Raw genomic sequence first — 20,536 nt, forward strand, 5'->3', positions numbered from 1 at the left:
CTTGGGCTGAGCAGTTACTAAAATGTAATGTTTGGTTTATTCTGCATTTTTATTAAATTAAATTAAATTAAATTAAATTAAATGTAATTACATTTAATTTAATTTAATTTAATTTAATTTAATTTAAATTAATAAATCAATGAAATTATATTTAATTGATCATTACATAAACACATTAAAGCTGTCTAGCTTTAATGTGGTGGTAAAATCACAACCCCACTGAGCTGCTACAGTAGATGGTAGCATGACACTGCCACCCCCCTGCAAGTGGATATGGTCTTTATATAATAATATAAATGCATACTATCAGCAAATTTGAGCTTTAATGACTACCTGGGAAAAAAAAGTGCCCCTGTACGTGCGTATTCCATTTATTCCACGCCAACGGTTTGATTTAAAAGTTACACATTTGGGCTTTTAACTAATTGCGAGGTCTTTAGATCCCCAGTTTTGTCGGGGAAGAGTGCTGAGCAATTTTCTGACCATTGCGGCTTTAGAATTTTAAAAGCCGCAAACTCTTTTTTCTTTCTTTCCTTCTTTCTTTCTTTCAAGTGTGTCAAGGTGTCAAAGTTGGCTCGAAGTTATCGCGATAAACCACCTGCGCCGCAGGTCTGTTGCCGTGGCAACGTCAATAAGGGCGAACGTTTTACTCAGTTGCTCATGTCGACAGACGCGTTGTTTTCCAGTGAAGGACTCAGAAGTTATCCAGAAAGAGAGCGTTTTCAAGAGAAAGTGTGATTGTGACGGGGAGGCCTCGGCAGGTGGGGGATAGATCCTCTTTACAGCATGATGAAGTCGGAAACTGCATCAATGCTAGTTAGCTACTAGCGCCTGTTTGTTTCACCCCATTTCCCCCTCGTAGTATAGACGACTTCACAGTGCATTTAGACGTGAACAGAAGTTGCCCCGTTGTTTAGTAAGAGTCCTGTTCTTGACTTTTGTGCTCTTTCACTCTTTTCCCATCTATCCATTGACTGATCCTCACAACTGTCATTATGTGAGGGCTGGTTTAAAATGGACAAAGTGGTTGTGATTAAACAGACTATAAGTAACTGAAAAGTAAAATATAAGCAAGGATGGAGTAAAGTACCCAGGAATCTTGGATCTATCCTTTGCTCTCAAGGCCATATCCCAAATTCACCCCCTCTTTTTTTCCTACATTTGGTAAGCTAGCTTATCATGAGGTCCTACGTTTAGCCAAGGAAGTATTTGGTAATTTTGCTTACATGCACTGTTTCCTCGAAGAAATGGAAAATACACCATCCTGCACAGTGGAGACGAACACCTCTGAGCTTTGCTCCCCCGAGGGCTCGGACATCCTGACCCGGAGTGCACTCTCTGCCCAAGACGGTGATGAAGAAGAGGAAGATTCGGGTAAACATGCAGCCAAAGATCAACACATCTTTGCACTGGGAAGAAATATAATATTAATTTTCTCGGCATATTTGTTGCCTATACTTTTTATGGAGACTCCACCGTAAATTTAAACGTCATGACTGACAGAAGTTCTGCCTGACACTTCAATGTAACTGCAAATGTAAAGTAGGAAATAGCAGGCCGTCAAGAGCAGAGTGTCAAAACATATTAGCTGATTTAGAGTCTAATATCTAAAAAAAAAAAAAAGATAATTACAATAGAAGATGTGCTTTATTTCTTGAAAATACGAACTGTGTCTTAATGATCCATGTCAATGAGTCACTTGATATTTAAGTTCATGGAAAATTACATTTACACCAAAATTTTAAAAGAAAACTAAACAGACCCTTGAACAAAGTTTAATTAGGAAACTGTGTCTTACTTGTGCTGGAGCGAAACAGTTGAGCAATTGTTTACAGACACAAGGGAGCTTAACCTTTGCATGCCTCTTGAAAGGAAATCAAAATACAAGCGGCAGTAAGAATAGCAAGTCCTATGTATCCAGAAAACAGAATTCTGACTTTAGACTTGTGAAAATTCTCAGAATCATTCTACAATGAGAAGAATAAAGGGTTCTATAGAAGGGGCCAGTTGAGACACACAGAGCAGACCTCAAAAAGCAAGAGAACAGAAGTGGCACTTCTTGGCCACTTAAAGGCACAATGTCTCAAAAGAAACCGAAAGACAAGGCAGACAAGGCGAACTTGGAGAGTAATGCGTTGAGGAGTAGAGTTCTGATGGGCAATATTTCATTTGAAGGTCAGAAGGTTTGTGTCTGCAGGAGGGTGAAGGGCACAGACGTAGCACCTAATTGCATAAATACAAATATAACCCCCATAAATCTGAAACTGTATACAAGGACTGATTATTCTCCCTACAAATAAACCATATTGGTGTACCTACCGTTCCACTGCAACTCAGCTCAGACTTCCTTTATAGGATTCTACTTAACAAAACTGTTCTATTTGCATAGAGTGGATTGTGTAATGTTACATTGACTTTTTTTTTTTGTCTTCTTTTACTCTTGTTTTTTTGTAATGTGTGTTGTGATGACTTTTTACAATAATGAGGGTAAAGTAGAAACTCTGAGGAGTCATAAACTGACATCTATGTGTTGTTTTTAGGTCAGAGTCCAGGTGGCCACGCTATCGGTGAGTCGTGTCACCAGCCAATCTTTGACAGCATAGAAGAACTTTTCTGGTCATTTCCTTTGACCCACTTCCCACCTCTTCCCACTTCAGATGTTTATCAGTGCACAGGCAACGTGGAGCGAGACGTTCCCGAGCTTTGTGCTCTTCTGGGCATTAAGGACGTCCCACTATTCAACATCAAACGGCCGTCCCCGCCTGTGCTTGACGAAGAGTCAGGTGAACAAGCATCTTAACGTTGTAAAATAAATAATAATATGCGGGATAATACAGATTGTTATGCTTTATTTAATGAGATGTCATCTTTCATTTGATATTCATGACGAATTCTGGACGCACAGTTGCATTTTTGTCTCACACGTTTTGTGCACATACTTTCACAAATGCACCTTCAGAGTTGAAAAGGTCACAAAGCTACGCTGCAAATCTGTGGCTCGTGCCATTTCTGGAAGTGGAACAGGAGACCGAAGACCCACTCAGCACCAAAAACCTCAAAGTTTCCGGTCAGAACTAACAGCAAAAATGTCAAGAAATAGTTGCATGTGGTGTAGTGGACCTTTCCCGCTGAGAAATAGTCTGTTTTTCATGACACTTAGGATGGAAGGTGGATAAGAAAAGCATTAGAGTGCTCCAAAAGGTCCTGCCCTCCTTGAGCAAACTGCAGGGCCTCAAGTGAGTGATGAACTCACCCGACCGAGCGTGGAGAACATTCAAGCCAGCTGCCTCTGCGATGTTCCCGTTCATTTGCCCTGCTGTCCTCTGTCTTACAGGTTTTGGCAGGCAGGAATTAAAAATCAAACGGTGATGACGTTGATCAACACAGTTCCACTGTGCTCCAACCTGAGGTGAGCGGGATCAACCTGCTGCCATTGGTGTTACGCAGTCTGTCAAGAAAGACGGTCAGAAACAGACCTAATGTTGTCAGGTGGCTTAACTTAAAGCTTCAGGTGGTGTGGCTGGGTAAAATATTAATTTAAACATAGAAATCAAAGGTTATAAAGTGAACCAATGGTTGAGAACTATACTATGAATAGCTATTATATTGAATGCTTTAATTTGTATTTTTGTGAAGTATATTTCTGTAATGTAAAATCAGATGCTAAAGATACTAAATATCTGGCCTCTAGACCTTGAATTTATTGTAAATACAAAACACAACCACAAAATAATAATGTCTTAAGGAGAGTAGACACTTTAAGGGACATTTGCTAAAGATTTCACTCAGAATAAATAGTAGGAAAATACATATATTTTTACAAATATTTGGTTGCGCCACCTGACATATTTTGGGCAGTGAAGTTAAAAATACAGTTAAAAAACGAATTTAAAGACTGAATTGTTATTTAATAAATGACACATTGTGACAGTTTCAAAGATATGCATTACAAAACTTTTGAAAAGGTTTTAAAAAAAGACCTTTCTAGAAGCCTTATTTGTCATTGACCCGTAAACCAATGTTCCAATACACTTTAAGATTCTGTATGAAGCAAAATTCATTTTTAACCAATGTTTTCAAACAACCAAAGACTAACGAGGAGATTTAAGGCTGTAGTGAAAAAGGACATGAGAAAAGTTGACGTGAGAGAAGTGGGTGCAGAGGACTGGTATGGATGAAAGCAGATGATTGTCTGTGGCGACTACTTAATGGGAACAAACCAAATGAGACGAAGAATGTTTTTCACACACACAATATAAATGTTTCAATACTTCTTTCATACTTTGTGAGAAAGTGTACCAGAAACTAAAGTTCTGGAAATTGGCCCTCTGTGGTGCCACAAAGGAAATGGATGCCCCATTAGTACCTCTTCCAGATTAGAGACAACAAGGCAGCCATTAATCATTTCCTCATCCCTGTTTTATGCCAGGACTCTCGCAATAGAGTCCAATCCCCTGGCGGACCACGTTTACTACAAAATGATCTCTGCAGATACGCCGTGAGTGCAGAAACAGCTCGATCCAGTGAAACTCTCTTCGCAGCCGTGGCATGCATGTTTGATTCCTGTCATGTGTTTCCTTGCCGCAGCCTCACTCATTTGTCCCTGCGGTGTAATCAGATAGGAGACGAGGGCGCCCGTCTAATTGGCTTGGCCCTCTCCAACACCACGTCTGCCAACAAGAACCTCTTATCACTCAACCTGGCATTTAATTCAATTGGTGATGCAGGTGCAGCGCACATAGCCAAGGTATGACTCATGTGTGCACATTGCGTGTTTCCTTGAGATGATCCGGTCGCAACCGCCAAAATTACTTTCTTTCTTTCTTCCCCATCAGGGACTGAGGCTGAATCGTACTTTGGTTTTCCTCTCGCTGCTCAACAATCAGATCGGAGACTACGGAGCCACACGTCTGGCTGAGGTGTGTGTCATCATTAAAAGTTCCGGCCTGGTGTTGTTGGCAGTCTTGTCAGCCATCGACTTCTCCTCTAAAAGTTCTCTAAAGGAGGGTTTTTGCACCATTAACACAGAGATAAATCTATGCAAAGCTTCATGTTTAGCCCTTTGTTTACAACTTTCCAAAATGGGCAACAATTTCTGACCATTCACGTCTTCCATTCTAAGACACTTGCAGAGTTTGCCCTGACCCACGATGAAGTTCTGGAGAGGAGGAAACTGCTCCTGGAGAAATCGCAGGCTTTAGCTGCAGCCATGTCGTCTCTCCGGCAAGATTCCGACCAGTCGCCTGAGGAGCAGCACCTGGGAGCCAGCAGCACTTCGTTGTGTGGCGGCAAACAGGACGGCAAAGCTAGAAAAAAGGTAACGCGTGTAGGCATTACACGTGAGCAGGTCAACACATGGGAAATTGGAGAAACCATGGTAGCGTCTGAAACTTCTTTTGACTCACAGGAAGCACCCAAGAAAACCAAGAAGCCAGCTGGTAAAGAGAACACAAAGGCTGGCAAAAAAGGTAATTGCCTCTGATGGGATCGATTTTTTTTTTGTTGCAATCATCTGACTGATTTCAATCTTTTTCCCAACTTAAATCTTCCCTATCTTCAGATGTGAAGGCTTCTCAAGGAAAAGACAAAGGGGCGCAGGAAGCTCAAGAGGCAGGCCTTGTGATTGTTCTGTACTTCATGACATTTGATTTTACGTTGATTTTAATACATGCTGAGCAAAAAACATATTTTTTTCTGCAGGACAATCAAAATCCTCAAAACGAGGTTTGGTATTCGCATTATTCTTTTGCTCTTTGATTTTTAATTAGGCAAACATTGTCATGCATTTGATGGGTTTCCTTCCTCGCTCCTCACCACAGGCAGAGATGGAGAAAGCGCACCCTCTGCTGGACCCATTGGTGCAGTGCAGAGACGGCGAGGTATTTCTGCCCGGAAACACGACTCTCGCCTCCCTCAACCTCGCAGGTTAGTCAGCAACTGTTCCATTGGGTTTAAGTCATTTTGATTGAATTGAAATGTAATTTATTAATTGTGTACTTTTAACTGTTGTGTTGTGGCGTGTATATTTTAAGCCATTTTATTTTATTGTAAACACATTTCCACCCAGTGTAAAGATACAATTCATTTATACAAGTCTGTTAAACAAAACAACAACACAAATTATTATATGACAACTTTTCCATCTCAAGTTTTGTTCCAAACAAAGTTTCATTGTATCTGTGTGTACATTGAGAACAAAGTATCTATGTTTTTTGAATATTCTTAAAAAAAAAGAGTTATGTGTGTGTGTTTTTAGGAAATAAACTTACTACAAATTCACTCGACCCTTTCCTAAAGTCACTAGAGATGCAGTCTGAGGGAGGCCTGCTGCGTCTCTGCCTAGAGGTGTGCTGTGTTTAGTCATTTCTCACAGTTAATGTTTTGATTGTATTCTGTGCATAGGAAAATCAGAATGATTTCTTGTCTCTCTTTCAGAGGAACAGGTTCACCACAGATTGTGGTATATACTTGCTGATTAAGGAGCTGCTGGGACTGAGAGATCCACTTTCATAAAATCCTATCATACTGGGTAGTTCACGGCCCCTGATGTCACTGGCATGCTGTGGAAGCTGAAAACAAAACAAGTGCTGCGCTTTTTTTTTTTGGGGCATGCCACTCGTTATTTTCTTTTAGTTAGTTACTTTTTATACAGAGCAATTAAACTATGTGAACTTTGTCAACATTATTATTATTATTATTATTATTATTATTATTATTATTATTATTATTATTATTATAAATTTTTATCTTTGTGAATGTTATTAAAAAAAACCCATTTATGATAAAATGTTTGTCGAGATATTTTAAATTGTGTGGACTTTATTTGGTTTTATTATTTTTTCCAAAGTTATCCAGTTCTTAGACAAAAGAAAATGGTAACTTTTCGTTAACTTTATAAAGGGAGGAATTCTCGCCAACATGTCGACCATTTCGCTTCTTAGACGTCACGTCCGGTTTGTGCTGAAAGGAAGAAGCGATATCAACCGCCCGCTTCCGGTAATGCCTCCTTTTCGGCAACGGCTATTTCCTCGCCAACATGCCAGTGAGTATCTACCAGCCACTAGTGTGTAACATTTCGCCTGTTAATGCGGCATTTAAGAGCCGAGATGCGGCTCAATCGGTTCGTAAGAAGTCGGGCGAACCGAACAGTGTTAATCCGAGACGCCTCAATGCAGTTTTGCCCATAAATTTCTTACAAATCGCGGAGCACATTTGAGCGCATTGTGATACAAGATGGCTGCGCGCACGCCGCAAAACATGGAGGCAGCTAAAGGGAGTTTTTAGCTGGCGTCACGCTCCGTCCGTGTGCCGGTCCACAGGCAGATTTTACTTACCCGATTGATGTTTAAGAAATGTGAATGGATGGGTTACAGCATAATCAAGACAGCTCCCTTGTTGCTCAAAGTACGCAGTTCGCCTGCGTTACCTAAGATGATACGTAGGCCAGAGCAGAAGCCTTCGCCACTAGACGGAGGATTCGTTTTGCGAGCCAGTGCTAACGCGGCTAACGGTTAAGAAGTATAACGTATAAACGCACAACGGGGTTGTCGGCTTATTGTCGTTGGTTGTGTAATGCACGTTTTTTCCCAGTCGGTACGCTTTTGTCGGAATATTTGTACATGTAAAGCTGTTCGCCGCGAAAATGACGTAGTTGACGGAGGTGTAACCTTTCTCTCTTTGCCCTCAAATGTAGCTCGCAAAAGACTTGTTACATCCATCCCCTGAGGAGGAGAAGAGAAGGCACAAGAAGAAGCGTCTCGTTCAGAGTCCCAACTCTTACTTTATGGATGTGAAATGTCCAGGTACAGTCATATCACTCTTATAGGTTGGGAAAACTCAGGCACAACATGCGGGATTGTAACTTGAGTAATCTTGTTTTTTTCTTAATTTCTTTGTTTAGGCTGCTACAAGATCACAACGGTGTTCAGCCACGCTCAGACAGTGGTGCTGTGTGTGGGCTGTTCAACAGTCCTGTGTCAGCCCACCGGAGGCAAAGCACGTCTTACAGAGGGTCAGTCTCAACCCTGTCACGTGACTGCTAACTAGTTCAAAACGGGTTTCTGTAGCTGATGTGGAACATTACTGCTGTTGTCGAAGTATAAAGCTGTAGTTTTGGACTAAACATACTCTGTGCATCACCTTGATGTTATTGTATAGAATCTAATTGCAGTTTGAACTGTTTATTCCTTTGCTCTAAATGCACTGCACTAAATCAATCTAGTCGTTACCCACACTTCCTTGTAGTGAACTCTTACTCGATTGCCTTTCATTGGATTAAATTCCTGCCTAGTCTTGCATGTATACGTCGCACTGTCAAGTGACTGGACTGCCTCAATCATGGTCTTCCAATCTCATTCCAGTGCCAGATCAACCTCAGTTTGCAGAAGGGTTGAGCTAGACCACTGGCTCCCCCCTTTCGAAGGCTGAGAACAAAAATCCAACTTTTATCCCCAGTTTACTGCCGCTATAATGCTGCATTGGCAGAGGAAACGCTGTTAGACCTCATAAAGCCTCCTCATTAAACATAGTCAATATTTGCTGTCATAGCATCTGTGTGTAAACCTGCAGTCGCTAACGTAGCACCGTAGATGTGAGTCATGATTGTAATGGGAGGAGACGTTAACTCAATCGGTCACGATAGGGAAACTGTCTCTTGTATCAGCACTGCACAGGCGCTAATGTGTATTCTGCGCTCGGCGTGCATCGCATGCACTTTTTCTGTACTGTAGCGCTTCTCTTTTGTCAGCTTCAGTTTGTCATTGTCTCGTCTGGCAGGGTGCTCATTCAGGAGGAAGCAGCATTAGCTGTCCTGCCCGGTGCTGGAGGGGAGAGGAAGGGATGGACTGGTTGATATCGGCGGCGCCACCCAGCGGCCCAATCTCGAAGGAGACCCTGAGCTGGACTCCGCGTGGGTTCTGTTTATTTTGACAGTTTGGCAGTTGCTGTAACTCCACCCTTCAACCCTGTCTCTCTAAATAAAATAATGTTTTGGCTAAACAAAAAGTGTTTGCTTGTTTCTGTGTCTCTTTGTGTCTCAGACATAAAAAAAAAGGCAGAAGTGCAGATTCTTTTCCTTGTTTTGCGTCTGCACACCCATTATAATATCAAACTTTATTTAAACGTATGCTGCCTTTTTACATAGTCATAAAAGTCTAAGGTTTACAGGTAAAGCGACAAAGTGGCATGGGGATAATAACAATTCCTTCAGTCTGCGTTGGCATTTAATTTTAATACTCCTCCCCCCCAATGTTTTGAGGCCTAAGGAAAGCATTGAGGTCTTGAACACTTTAAAAGGCTGGGTTATGTACATACATGGTTATTTAGTGAGTAGACTGCTGTGGTGTGTACAGAAGTTATGATTTCTTACAGCCAGAAATAATTAAACCCATCCCAAAGAAATGTTTGAATAGTTTCTGTATCATGGGTTCTACCTCTGGGTTTGGAATAGCACTACCTATGAATACACTTTTTTAAATTTCATCAACAACTCATCTGTTCAACTGCTAGACCATTTATACTGCATTATTGGCCAATAACTCCCCTATATCACCTGAGAAGCTTCTATCGACTTCCCATTAGTCACGCTGCTCTACCTGTCAGCGCCCCCGGTAGCTGTATCTGTTTTCACCTCCCGTTCCCTGAGGAGGTGGCGGATGGAGGAGTTCTGCGTGGACAGCGTGTTGGACAGGAGCGGCATCAGGCTCTTGAAGCCCTCCCTCAGCTCCTCCACGTGCTTCTCCAAGGTGTGGATGTGTGAGTCCAGCTCCCCTCTGCAGCTCTGCACCTCTGACAGCATGTCGTACATCAGGTTCTGCATCTGTTTTTTGTTTTTTTGTTTGGATGGAGAAGCCATTAGAGCATATTAGCTGCAACCTGGCCGAGGTTTGGACCATGAGGAAACGTGAGGGAACGATGCATTCACTTGCCTCTCTCACCTTGGAGAGGTCCACTAGCGAGTTTCCTTGATCTGCAAGTATTCTTTTCTCCATCTTCACTCGCCGCAGCCTATGGCATTTAATTAGTTTGCTATCAGGACTTGAAGGGGACGTTTTGCAACACGAGGGATGGTTTTGTTGGAAAATATCGCCCACATTTCCATTACACAAACTGAGAAACAAGCTTGCAAATCAGTGTTGACAGAAACTACAAGTGTGATATGCCTGGGATTTTTTTTTATCTCACAATTGATACAGCTGCTTCTTGTTATCATTCATTCATTCATCTTCTATACCCGCTTATTCCTATTCAGGGTCACGGGGGTCTGCTGGAGCCTATCCCAGCTGTCTTAGGGCGCTTCTTGTTATTGTTATCTTTAATATAATTAAACATCCATATATATAAATATACACGTTAATATGCAATACTGAAGGCTTGTCCATATTTTGTTGGTTTACATTCCTCACTTAAATCTGCGACTTCAGGAAGACTGTTCTCTAGACTGTGTACAGTGTAACTTGTGGTCCCATTGTGAAGTTCTGCGGTGTGCTGGGATGTGGACGGCTTACTGATGGATGGCCAGCAGCAGTTTTCGCTGGTGCATGCGGACTCTGGTGTGGTCTCTCTCTCTCGACAGCTTGGTGTGCTTGTAGATGAGCCACGTCTCCCTCAGCACATTGGCTGCACAGATTTTTATCTTTATAAAAAAGGCAAAAAAAAAAAAGTGATTTGGCAGGTGGCAGGCATACCAGTTAAAATGTCTCAGTGCATGTGCATATGTCTATCTCTTAAAGCTAGATTTCGTGACAGAACAACAACGCACCTCACTTCTGTCTAGTACCAGTTGAAATGTTTTCATAATTCTAAAAGCAAGTGACGACTGGTGCGTAGAGAAAAGGATGAGGAGGAGTTCTACTCTGTCTTTATTTAGATCCGCGGATGAAATCCCTCTAATTTATTTCAATATTTTTTCTGTACATGCAGAGCTATCCATCTTGTTTACAGGTGTGGCTCATTCACGATTGAACTATTGCTGAAACTCTCTGTTACCCTCTTGGTGATGTGAGAGTCCATCATGAAGTTGTGAACGTGTTTCTCCGCCCTGGTCAGCTCCAGCTTCCTGGCCACCACTGCCACCACCAGCACCGTGCAGCCCGCCCCCTGCAACACAGCAACGACGACACCACGGTGCCACTGTCAGAACTGCAGCTAATCTGGCCCGCAGGGCGACCGTGACGTCGGCCCGATCGTCCCACCATAATCCCTGTCAGGAGGCAGATGCTGCGTCCGCAGTAAGTGTGCGGCACCACGTCTCCGTAGCCGATGGACAGGAAGGTGACGGAGACCATCCAGAGAGCTTCCATGTAATTGCTGCTCAGGTCCCTGTAGTTGTGATGTCTGCGGGGACATTTTGTAAGATAGCAAGGAATTTTCAGCTCTACAATGAAAGACCCAATCAATCCCCATGGATGGAAGACTATGTGTTCAACGTTACCTCTCGCAGACGTGCAAACCCCAAGCTGCCACGATCCACAGAGAGACGCTGAAAATCATCAGCACGGTCCCTGGGTACGTCGTCATCAGCGTTTTCCCCACAAAGCGGGTGTTGAAGTGGATCTAAACAACCCAGAAGGGGGATACGCCTGCGTCATTATTCTCGCCGGCGGAGGCCTACTCAGTCAGACTATTTAGGATGGCACCTGTCCAATCATGATTACATAAATGCATGCGGAAGGAGATGAGGGACAGAGAGAGTTAGTGATAGAGAGAAAACAGCACTCTCAATCTGGCTTGATACATGGACAAGTGGGTTTGGCGTTGCAGAGATTGCGGCGGGGACACAAAAGGTCATTTTCGTCGCTCTCAAATAGCGCTCGTAAGGGGGAAGGGATTAGCCGGGTGCATTACCACCGTGGAGAACAAAGCAGACAAGCAGAGGAGAGAGCTAGTGAAGGGCATAATCAGAGTGTGAAACCACTGGGACTCATGGGAGCGAAACTGTAATAGTCACACCTCAAGGTTCACACCTCTACAGACATCTCGGCCCATCTAGATGTGAGACATAAAGAGATGTGCGTAAACTGTTTGTCGAGGAAGAGGCCCGGTCCAAACACTGCTCCACATATAGACTGTAATATCACAGGGATTGGCTGTGGCCCGGTGGTTTCACTGGTCACAGGTAAAATGTGATTGGCTGTCTGGCCCAGTGATTATAGGGAAGACACTGATTGAGAATATTACATTTATAGTTTTCAAACATAAAGAATGACATATAGATGATTTGTGTTTGTGACTTCTAAAATAATAAGAGATTCTTTAAATGAAAAGTTGAGCAAAATAAAAAAAATATGCAATCATTGAACTGAATAGAAACAAATGTAAAATGTATCAGCATCTGCAATGCTATCCCATTGAATTTTGCAGACAAAAGTGACCAAACCAACCCCGTCCACCTCCCACCTTGTTGAGCGCCCCAATGCTCCGAGACGCCGTGTCCGTGAAGAGGCGGCTGTGCAGCATCATGGCCCGGCCCAGCAGGTAGAGCCGGAGGAACATGGGCAGCGCCAGCATGATCTCCAGCTCCGTCTCAGAGAGCAAAAGGCGTGCCGTGGTGTGCTGGAAGGTCTGCTCGAAGTACGCCAGCAGCCCCACCGGATACGGGTGGATGGCCACGGCCGCCAGCTCCAGGGCCACCAGGGCCACGCGGTCGGTCGTCATGGCGATCCGCCAGTCCTCTGCCCCGATGTCGTGGACGTAGAGCTGGTGGAGAGACAGTGAAACGATTGCTCACATTGGAATGTAGCCCCAAGTGATACCTTCAAGAATCATTCCATGGTGGCTACACAGATGTGGGCCTACGGGGCCTTTTAGTGGCGGCACAGTTTGATTAAAAGCCCGAAGAGACGAGTCAGCATTAAAAAATGCATAGAAAGAAAAATAAGGACGGAAGGCAATTGAGGTTCGAGCCATAAAGTAAGCATATTTTGATGTTAACACTTAGCTGTAATACAACCAACCAGGTTGCAGCTCGTCTCTGTGCCAGTGAGTCCAGCTGTACTTTAAAAAAATGTTTTTATAGCCCATGCAGGACTAAAATTGATCTCTCTATTTTTCAACCACTGCTAAAATTCTGCTTACTCTGTCACAGCGACTAAGCCATGAAAGTTTAGAAGGAGGGGAGAGAAGTCTTCCCTCCGGAGGAGCACAGAAGGTTACGCAACAGCCGAACAGATGCTCTACCTGCACCTCGCAGCAGTGGTACGCTATGATGAGGCCGAGCAGGACAATGGTGGAGAAGCTGATGACGGACTTGAAGGCCAGGGAGTAGACGGAGCTCTGCGGGGGTAGGAGGGGGACAGAGGGGTGGGGGTAGGGGATGGGGGTGGATGTGAGAGAGAAACCAAACAAGGCACAATTGTCGTCGTCAGGTCAGGAGGAAGCCCGGCTGCTAAAACGCAGACGGTGATCCTCGGTAATCTGATGCGCATTTTCTCGAATCCATTTGCCCGAAACGTAATGATCACGAAGGGCAAAGAGCCGCCCGCGTAATCCTCCCTCTGCCCCCCCCCCCCCCCCCAATCATCTCTGACCTTGCTGTAGACGCTCCAGGAGAGCTCCGTCTCCATCACCATCAGCACCACCCCGAACAACCCCACCGCCAGGGCGCAGTCGTTCAGCCGCTGCCTCCTCACGAACAGCGCCCTCCTGTGGACCAGCCGCCACCCGATGCTGTGCGTCTTCCAGTAGGTGGCGTCCTTGCTGTCCGCCTTGTGCTTGGGGCTGCTCTTGGGGCTGGGGCCCTGGCCGGGGCAGGGGCAGGAGCTCGGGGCCCGCAGCTCGGCCCCCGGCAGCAGGCCCTTGGCCTCGGACAGGTCCTGACGGTACTGGGAGGCCTCGTTGTACAGCTGCAGGTCGTCGTCCTTGCTGGTGATGATGATCTCCGGCAGGCTCTGCCGCTCGTGCATCTCCAGGGAGATCTGAGACTTGTGGCGCCCCCGGTCCTCCATGTCCCTCAGGTCCAAATGGGACCTGCAGGTGGTCTTGAAGGGCGAGGCGCAGGGGGACATGGGGATGTCGGTGAAGGAGGTGACCCTCTCCTGGAGGACGTGAGCTGCGGCGTTGCGGCCCTTGCACTGGTGGTTTCGCTCCTTGCTCTGTTTGCCTCCGCCGGACTTCTTCTCGCACTTCCTCTCCTTGCCCTTGTCTCCCCTCCGTTTGCAGCGGGGCGACGGCTTGACGTACAGGTGGCCGTTGTAGAGGGGTGCGTTGGCCATCACCTGGGCCCTGCTGTCCAGCCACACGGCCTGCTCGGCCGGCACCGAGATGTTGGGGTGCATCCCGCAGTGCGGTGAGCAGGGCTGCGGTTGAGGGAGAGTCCTGGGTGGAAGCAGAGGCCGCTGGTCCTCCACCTCGTCTCCGTCCACCACCGACAGGTTCATAGAGGGGGAGTGCTCCATGACGAGAGGGCCAGTGAAGGTCAGTGAAGCTTTTTTTTTTGTTTTGACAAAAGAACGAAGAGAAAGAGAAGGAATACAGAGAATTAAAAAAAACTTCTCAAGAGAGATTGGTGAGAAACATTTATGCTGAATTTCTATATTCTATAAATGCAACTCTCTTCATTTAGAAATGATTAAGAAGATGACATGACCTTTTGAAAAAACTGGCAAATGTAATTTGAAAAGGACCAAGGGAAAATGACAAAAAAATAAATTAAAAATATCTTACCTTTTCTTTCCGACCCGTCTTCAAGGAGAAACGAGGTACTTTACCGAAGTATTGGAGTTTTCAATTTTCTTTCTGACCTGAGAGTCACATCAGTCTAGCCAGAATCCTACGGAAGTCCTGTAAAAAATGCCGCCACAAACTGAATTGGATTAAGAATGTGTTGAACACCAAAGGAAACCCAGATCGCTCCTGCAACCACCGGTGATGTGACCAGATGAAGAAATCCCAAACATCCTCGCTCTGTAGCGTTTAAACTTCCCAGCTGTCCATTAGCAGCCTCAGCATCGCGGCTGCCCCTCCCATAGAATCAAGCCGAGGTTATGAACCTATCTGCGTATGACGACAGTCGAGGTAAATACCCAGGGATATCCAGAACATTTACAGGCACTTATTCCCCCCGTTTGTCCACGTTTCCTGCCGGACCGTTGTCCACCATCAGTGTATCCTTCTCAAAGCTGGAGGGGCTTAATGAACGCAAATACTCTAAGTTGCAGATGTTGCGTGGAGCTGTGGGAAAGAATGAGTCATCTGTCAGAGTTTTGTTAGCTGGGATTGGCAGATTTCCTCCTGTGCGTGCGTGTGTGTGTGTGTGTGTGTGTGTGTCTTCATGTTCTTGGACACCAGCTTTTACACAAACCCTCACTAAAATTCATTTGCCTCCAATTTCATTTCTGATTTTACCAAGATACTCTCGTCCGAACTGCGCATGCAAAAACAGCTTTTTTCAATTTTTTTCAAATGAATCTAATCTTCCAAAGAGAATAATGGTCCTCGATATCAGATGCAGATTAAAAAACTGCAGATTAATCAAGAGAGACAGAGATCTGATACTTATGAGCTTATGAAATATCAAATATGTCACCCCTTAACCAAACAATATGCACGGAGCTGGGTGGAGTATTAAGCATTAAAGTCATGACAATGACATTCAGCATCATTTATTAATCTAAATCCCCGTGACAGATGGGTTGACGGAGTACAGAGCCCCCCCCCCTCCCCTTCCAACGGCAAGACCTGAGGAGCGGAAGGGGTGGGTCACGACGCATCCGGATGGCAGCAGGATGAGGTCTGGCAGTATTTCTAATCTGAAGGAAATGTGTATTGGGAGCACAGTGGGAAGAGCAAGGGCACGGCGGTGATCTGATTGAGATTTTAAGTTCCCTGGGACGTCTCTCCAGATGTAAAATAGATTAATTGTTGTGAAAGACTTAGCCAGATGCTGCTGTCTGGATTCTTTATTTGCCTGTGCGTCTATATACGTCTATGTGCACTAAGAGCTATAGTCTCACACATGTTTTTACCAATCCTAAACCCCCTTGCTAGCATAACAAAACCTATACAAACCCATGTGTTGTGATAGAGACTTAAATCTAGCTGCTCTGTCCTGTGCCCTTTCAGAGGATATATATGTATATATATGTATATATATGTATATATATATATTTACAGATTCGCATGGGATCGGCAAGGCTTCAAATTAATGCAGGCCTCCGGCCAAGTGCGTGTAAATCCTGACTGCTATTGCTGGTGGCTAAGTATGTCAATTTGTTTTGCCTCTGCGGCTTCAGGCCAGCGAGTCCTCAATTTGCTTCCCGTAGCTGCAAATCATCCCTTGGCTGCCAAGAAAGTGAAATTAAACAGGGATTGTCAGAGCACTTAATTGCTGCGGCTATGAAATGGCAAACCTGTTCTGTGCTCTGTTTATTAGGATTAGAAAAGCTTACGTCAGCTCTATTCAGGGATCATTTGGTCGAGGGGGATGAGGAGGATGTTTAATAGGTTTGGGGGCATTTTATTCTAATCCAGAATTTATGAGTGATTTTTAACATAACAAAATTTTTAACACGCATATTTAGCATTTAGAAATGTAATTAAGAAAAAAAGAAGAAGAAGAAAGAAATAAGATAAGACAACAGCAATCACAGGGTGAGTCTGAGGCAAATTTGATTCAAGACCTTCCTGACAGAAAAAAAACAAAGTGTATTGTATCAATTTTTTCACCAAATTTCAGAATCTAAGAAGTTGTAAGTGTGTAATATGACGAAATTTCGTTTTCATCTCTTTTTGAGACCTTTCTTTCTTTCACCTTGTTTCATGATAATCGAGAACACTCCTCCCTGTGTATTTGAAACAAATTGGAGTTGGGACCCCATTAAAAAACATGATTTTGGCCACACCTTTTCTTTGTTTCTTTATCATCACCCCTGTTGTGAAAACTTAAAAAAAAAAAAAAAAGATAGATAGATAAATAAATAAATAAACAAATGATCAATTATCATTAGTCTATGATAATTGTCATGAGTCTATGGTTAAATCGTGATCAATCTTGATCAAGTTGACTGGACAGCAACAGTCCACCACTGGTTGCTTGTGGATGCCGATCACATACTCAAACCTGCTCAACTCCATTTAAGCCCCCAAAAGGGCCACTTTACCAAATCAAACATTGCAGCGAAGTAGATGTATGTGTGTGTGTGTGTGTGTGTGTGTGTGTGTGTGTGTGTGTGTGTGTGTGTGCCTGTGCCACTTTTGTCGATAAGACCCTATTAGGTGGGGGAGATGTGTCAGCGTAGCAGAGGGCTAATCCAATCGGCAGAGTGATTAAAAACACAGTGCAGCAGCCTCCGTGGCTGCATTGCCAGGGAAGGGACGGAGCTGTCTGAGACACAGGAGGATGAGCGCCGCCCGGAATCAAGCAGTCACACGCAGTCAGCATCACAGTGCTGAGTGACTGCGGTCACCATTAGTAGTTCACTTTATTGTCCAAACAATGCTGCTGATTCGGATTCTCCTCCTCCAGCCGTCATCACAGCTGTGGCTCTATTCCGGATCGCACTCTCTCTCTCTCTTTTTTTTTTTTTTTTTTTTTTTTAATCTATCTGCCTTCCAGAATTACTCCTTAATCAGCCTCGTGTCTCATCATCATCCTCCCATTCAGTTGCTTTCAGTCTTCACTGTCTGGCATGCTGAGCTTCAAGCCAGCGTGCAGTTAGCCAGCGGGCCACCAGATGTCACCCGTGCGTCAGAGCCTCCAATCTGTATTCAATTAATCATTGTTATTTCATTTTCAATGGAGCGTAATGAATTTTCGGTTATAGCCTGGTGTCTTACCAGAAGCTTGGTGCATCACGGGAGCAGGCGAGCTCGTTTATCTCCAAGATATAAACTTTGTGTCAGTTGAAAACACATCTAAAACTGCTGATGCTAAACAGACGCAGTCCCCTCTGCGCATCTGCACGATCTGCCCTGACCTCACCCCTGCCGCTTCTCTTTCCCCAGTTGAACTGGAGTACTTTGCCATCCCACCCCCCCCCCCACCCTCCAAGGACCACTTTCCATCCCGTGTGTGCAGCCGGGCATGAATCTGCAGCCTGGGACTGCTCCGAGCGTCTGTGACAGGCTGCCTTGGAGAGGGGTAATTCTAACGGCCAGAGGCAGTAATAGGGTAATCTATTATACAGTCCAACTCCTTTCTTCCCCACCTCTCCTCAACTCACCCCCAACCTCACCCGCCTCTGTCTTACAGCTCCTCCTTGCCGCTGCTGCCCTTGCGTCAGCATCTTTTTTTGAGGACAAATGTGGAGTGGAGACCGGCTGAAAGACAACATTCCCGTCGGCCTCCTGGACATCCAAGCACTTTGTCGATTAAAATGACCCCGTGACTGAGAGTTCAACCGTGCAGCGCCAGCGTACCCGACCCGATCTTGACTTGTTGAAGTTAAGCACAACTAAGTGTGTAAGGTTTATATCTATATCATTCTATGACTTTCCTCCTCTATTTCATGGATGTCAAACTCAAATACACAGTGGGCCAAAATTTTAATCTTGGACAAAGTTGCGGGCTGTCATTGATATATATAGAAATAGACACTTCCTCCAAATATAACAGAGAACCTACGGAGAGTAGGGTAGAGTAGGGAGTACAATTTCTTCTTTACTTCAACAGAACTAACAAGCTGTGCATTTAAATGTTTCAGCTTCCCGACTACACAACCATTATACCCTGAAGTCACTTCCCCTGGTCTGATGTGAGAACCACAGTATGACAGGTTTTTTTTTTTTTTTTTCGGACATGTTGAGATTGTGTCTTCTACCACGTTGTCTCATACTATAAACTATTATGGGAAGGTAATTTTGTTTTGTTTGTTCAGTTTGCAGTTGAGGCTAGGATTATTGTTGTTGCCAGGGCTAGGGTTTGGGTAAGGGTTGGGGTTGATGCTAGGATTAGCTTTAGTGTGTGTTTAGGGCTAGGGTTGGGGTTAGGGTTTTGGTGAGAATTGAGTTTGAGTTAAGATTTGGGTTGGGGTGAGGGTTACTGTTGGGATTAGGGTTGGGTTCAGGTTAGGTTTGGGGTCAGGGTTGGGGTTTGGGCTGAAATTGGGGTTGGGGAAAGGGTTGTGGTTAAGATTAGGGTTGAGTTGAGGGTTAGCACTGTGGTCATGGTTGGGATTTGTGTTGGGTTTAGGGTGAATTCCAATTCCTCCCTTAACCCTCAATCTCAACCCTCAATCTCAAAAATGCGCGCTCCCGCGAGGTGCAAGTGCTGTCCCGATTCTAAGAACGTTAAGTTGAGGGACGAGTTTAAGGGCTGTATCGCCCTCAATATTGAGATTCTCCGGCACCACCCTTGGGAGTAAGGGCTAACCAGAAGGCATTGTGTATTTTCGCCAAGACATCTTCGAAAAAGATTGCGATGTAAAAGCGAGCTACAAATGGAAGTATTTTCTTAGTTAATAAAGATATAAATATTACGAAACCATTTTATTGTCTTAGTTTAAGAGTTTTTTATGGATTATTGACATTGTTGTTGCGTAACATTTTTTTTTTTTTACTTTACGATGTTTGTCAGCCGGACCGGCGGTCCCGGCTTCATGTTACTTGTGTACATCGTTGTGTAGCGACGGAGGACTTCTTCCTTTTTCGTCGTCTTTTTCTTCTTCTCCTTCTTCTTCGTCGTCGTCGTCTTCTTGACAGACTGGACGTAACTTTGGCGTAAGGCCGCCCCCCACAGTCTGAAGACGTAACTGCACTTAAGGGGTGTCCCATTTCTAAGTCACAAGATACCCTTACACTTATTTTTGAGGGCCAAGATTGAGGGCCAAAGATTGAGGGTTAAGGGCGAGGGTCGAGATTGAGGAGTTAAGGGAGGAATTGGAATTGGCCCTAGGGTTGGGTTAAGGTTCAAACCCCAACACCAAAATTAGGGTTGGGGTTTGGATAAGGGGTTGGTTTTTCAGGGTTTGGTTTAGGGCTAGTGTTGGTGTTAGGCAGTGGCGTAGTCTAGTCTATTGTAGTGGGTATACTCTGATCGCCCCCTTCCCCCTGTTGTTTACTCTGACCCGCCATCATTGTACACATCTGTCCAGTTACAACTACTTCAAAACAACAACAACCAAAATAGTTTCAGCGAATAAGTGCAAAAAGTGGGGCGACACTGTGGCGCAGTGGTTAGTGCTGCCGCCTCACAGCAAGAAATTTGTGGGTTCGATTCCGGGGCCCGGGCCTGGGACCTTTCTGTGTGGAGTTTGCATGTTCTCCCTGTGTCTGCGTGGGTTCTCTCCGGGTTCTCCGGCTTCCTCCCACAGTCCAAAAACATGCATGTGAGGTCAATTGAACACTCTAAATTGTCCGTAGGTGTGCATGTGAGTGTGAATGGTTGTTTGTTTCTATGTGGCCCTGCGATGAACTGATACCTGCGCATCACACAGCACCACTGGTGTTATGGTTAGGTTGAGCATTGGGGTTTGGGTTAGGGTTGGGTTGGGGTTTAGGATTGGGGTTAGGTGTAGAGTTGGTGTTAGGGTTAGGTTCAGTGTTGCGTTTAGGGTTAGGGTTGGGGTTGGGATTAGGGTTAGTGTTAGGGTTGGGTTTGGGG

At 44.7% G+C, this 20,536-nt stretch overlaps 3 protein-coding genes and 1 non-coding gene across 6 annotated transcripts; 3 read left to right on the forward strand and 1 right to left on the reverse strand.

Annotated features, from left to right (window-relative positions):
- The first annotated feature begins 121 nt into the window (after positions 1–121).
- On the forward strand, positions 122–6,584 carry lrrc71 (leucine rich repeat containing 71). 3 transcript variants are annotated; one of them, XM_076011621.1, is made up of 16 exons: positions 122–387; positions 1,246–1,374; positions 2,541–2,567; positions 2,658–2,783; positions 2,960–3,067; positions 3,161–3,236; positions 3,335–3,409; positions 4,430–4,498; positions 4,588–4,747; positions 4,836–4,919; positions 5,123–5,317; positions 5,408–5,468; positions 5,561–5,724; positions 5,820–5,925; positions 6,257–6,345; positions 6,436–6,584. In XM_076011621.1, the coding sequence occupies exons 2-16, from the start codon at positions 1,248–1,250 to the stop codon at positions 6,511–6,513; spliced, it is 1,545 nt and encodes a 514-aa protein (XP_075867736.1). In that variant the 5' UTR covers positions 122–387; positions 1,246–1,247; the 3' UTR covers positions 6,514–6,584. The 3 variants fall into 3 exon arrangements, with proteins under 3 accessions (XP_075867736.1, XP_075867738.1, XP_075867737.1); XM_076011622.1 differs by lacking the exons at positions 122–387; positions 1,246–1,374 and adding an exon at positions 2,047–2,175; XM_076011623.1 differs by lacking the exons at positions 122–387; positions 2,541–2,567 and having other exon boundaries at positions 1,230–1,374; positions 2,669–2,783.
- A 1,103-nt stretch (positions 6,585–7,687) lies between these two features.
- rps27.1 (ribosomal protein S27, isoform 1) lies at positions 7,688–9,003 on the forward strand. Its single transcript, XM_076011335.1, is given in 3 exon segments — positions 7,688–7,802; positions 7,901–8,011; positions 8,776–9,003. Coding segments are annotated over 3 exon segments (255 nt in total). The 3' UTR covers positions 8,805–9,003.
- On the forward strand, positions 8,306–8,435 carry LOC142878622 (small nucleolar RNA SNORA35). Its single transcript, XR_012924878.1, has one exon. It is a non-coding gene; the product is annotated as a small nucleolar RNA SNORA35 (small nucleolar RNA).
- Positions 9,004–9,516: 513 nt separating the features above from the next.
- On the reverse strand, positions 9,517–14,400 carry LOC142877488 (small conductance calcium-activated potassium channel protein 2-like). The gene is made up of 9 exons (XM_076012167.1): positions 13,527–14,400; positions 13,177–13,272; positions 12,397–12,696; positions 11,432–11,553; positions 11,193–11,334; positions 10,987–11,097; positions 10,506–10,633; positions 9,936–10,005; positions 9,517–9,817 (listed from the first exon to the last, which is right to left on the reverse strand). Exons 1-9 carry the CDS (start codon positions 14,391–14,393, stop codon positions 9,590–9,592), a joined length of 2,064 nt encoding a protein of 687 aa, XP_075868282.1. The 5' UTR covers positions 14,394–14,400; the 3' UTR covers positions 9,517–9,589.
- Between the last annotated feature and the right edge of the window lie 6,136 nt (positions 14,401–20,536).

This window comes from Nelusetta ayraudi, unplaced genomic scaffold (genome assembly GCF_046127955.1).
Source record: "Nelusetta ayraudi isolate G7.1 ecotype Tasmania unplaced genomic scaffold, CSIRO-AGI_Nayr_v1 ptg000135l, whole genome shotgun sequence".
In the NCBI taxonomy this organism is placed as follows: domain Eukaryota; kingdom Metazoa; phylum Chordata; class Actinopteri; order Tetraodontiformes; family Monacanthidae; genus Nelusetta; species Nelusetta ayraudi.

Bases quoted from the DNA above. Each gene is read 5' to 3' on its own strand.
- lrrc71 (XM_076011621.1), top strand. From the start codon at position 1,248: ATGGAAAATACACCATCCTGCACAGTGGAGACGAACACCTCTGAGCTT. The intron at 2,568-2,657 runs GTGAGTCGTGTC...TTCCCACTTCAG, and splicing joins TCCAGGTGGCCACGCTATCG to ATGTTTATCAGTGCACAGGC. The intron at 2,784-2,959 runs GTGAACAAGCAT...ATGCACCTTCAG, and splicing joins TGTGCTTGACGAAGAGTCAG to AGTTGAAAAGGTCACAAAGC.
- LOC142877488 (XM_076012167.1), bottom strand. From the start codon at position 14,393: ATGGAGCACTCCCCCTCTATGAACCTGTCGGTGGTGGACGGAGACGAG. The intron at 11,554-12,396 runs GTGGGAGGTGGA...TGGGTTGTTTAG, and splicing joins GCATTGGGGCGCTCAACAAG to ATCCACTTCAACACCCGCTT. The intron at 9,818-9,935 runs GTGAGAGAGGCA...AACAAAAAACAG, and splicing joins CGCTAGTGGACCTCTCCAAG to ATGCAGAACCTGATGTACGA.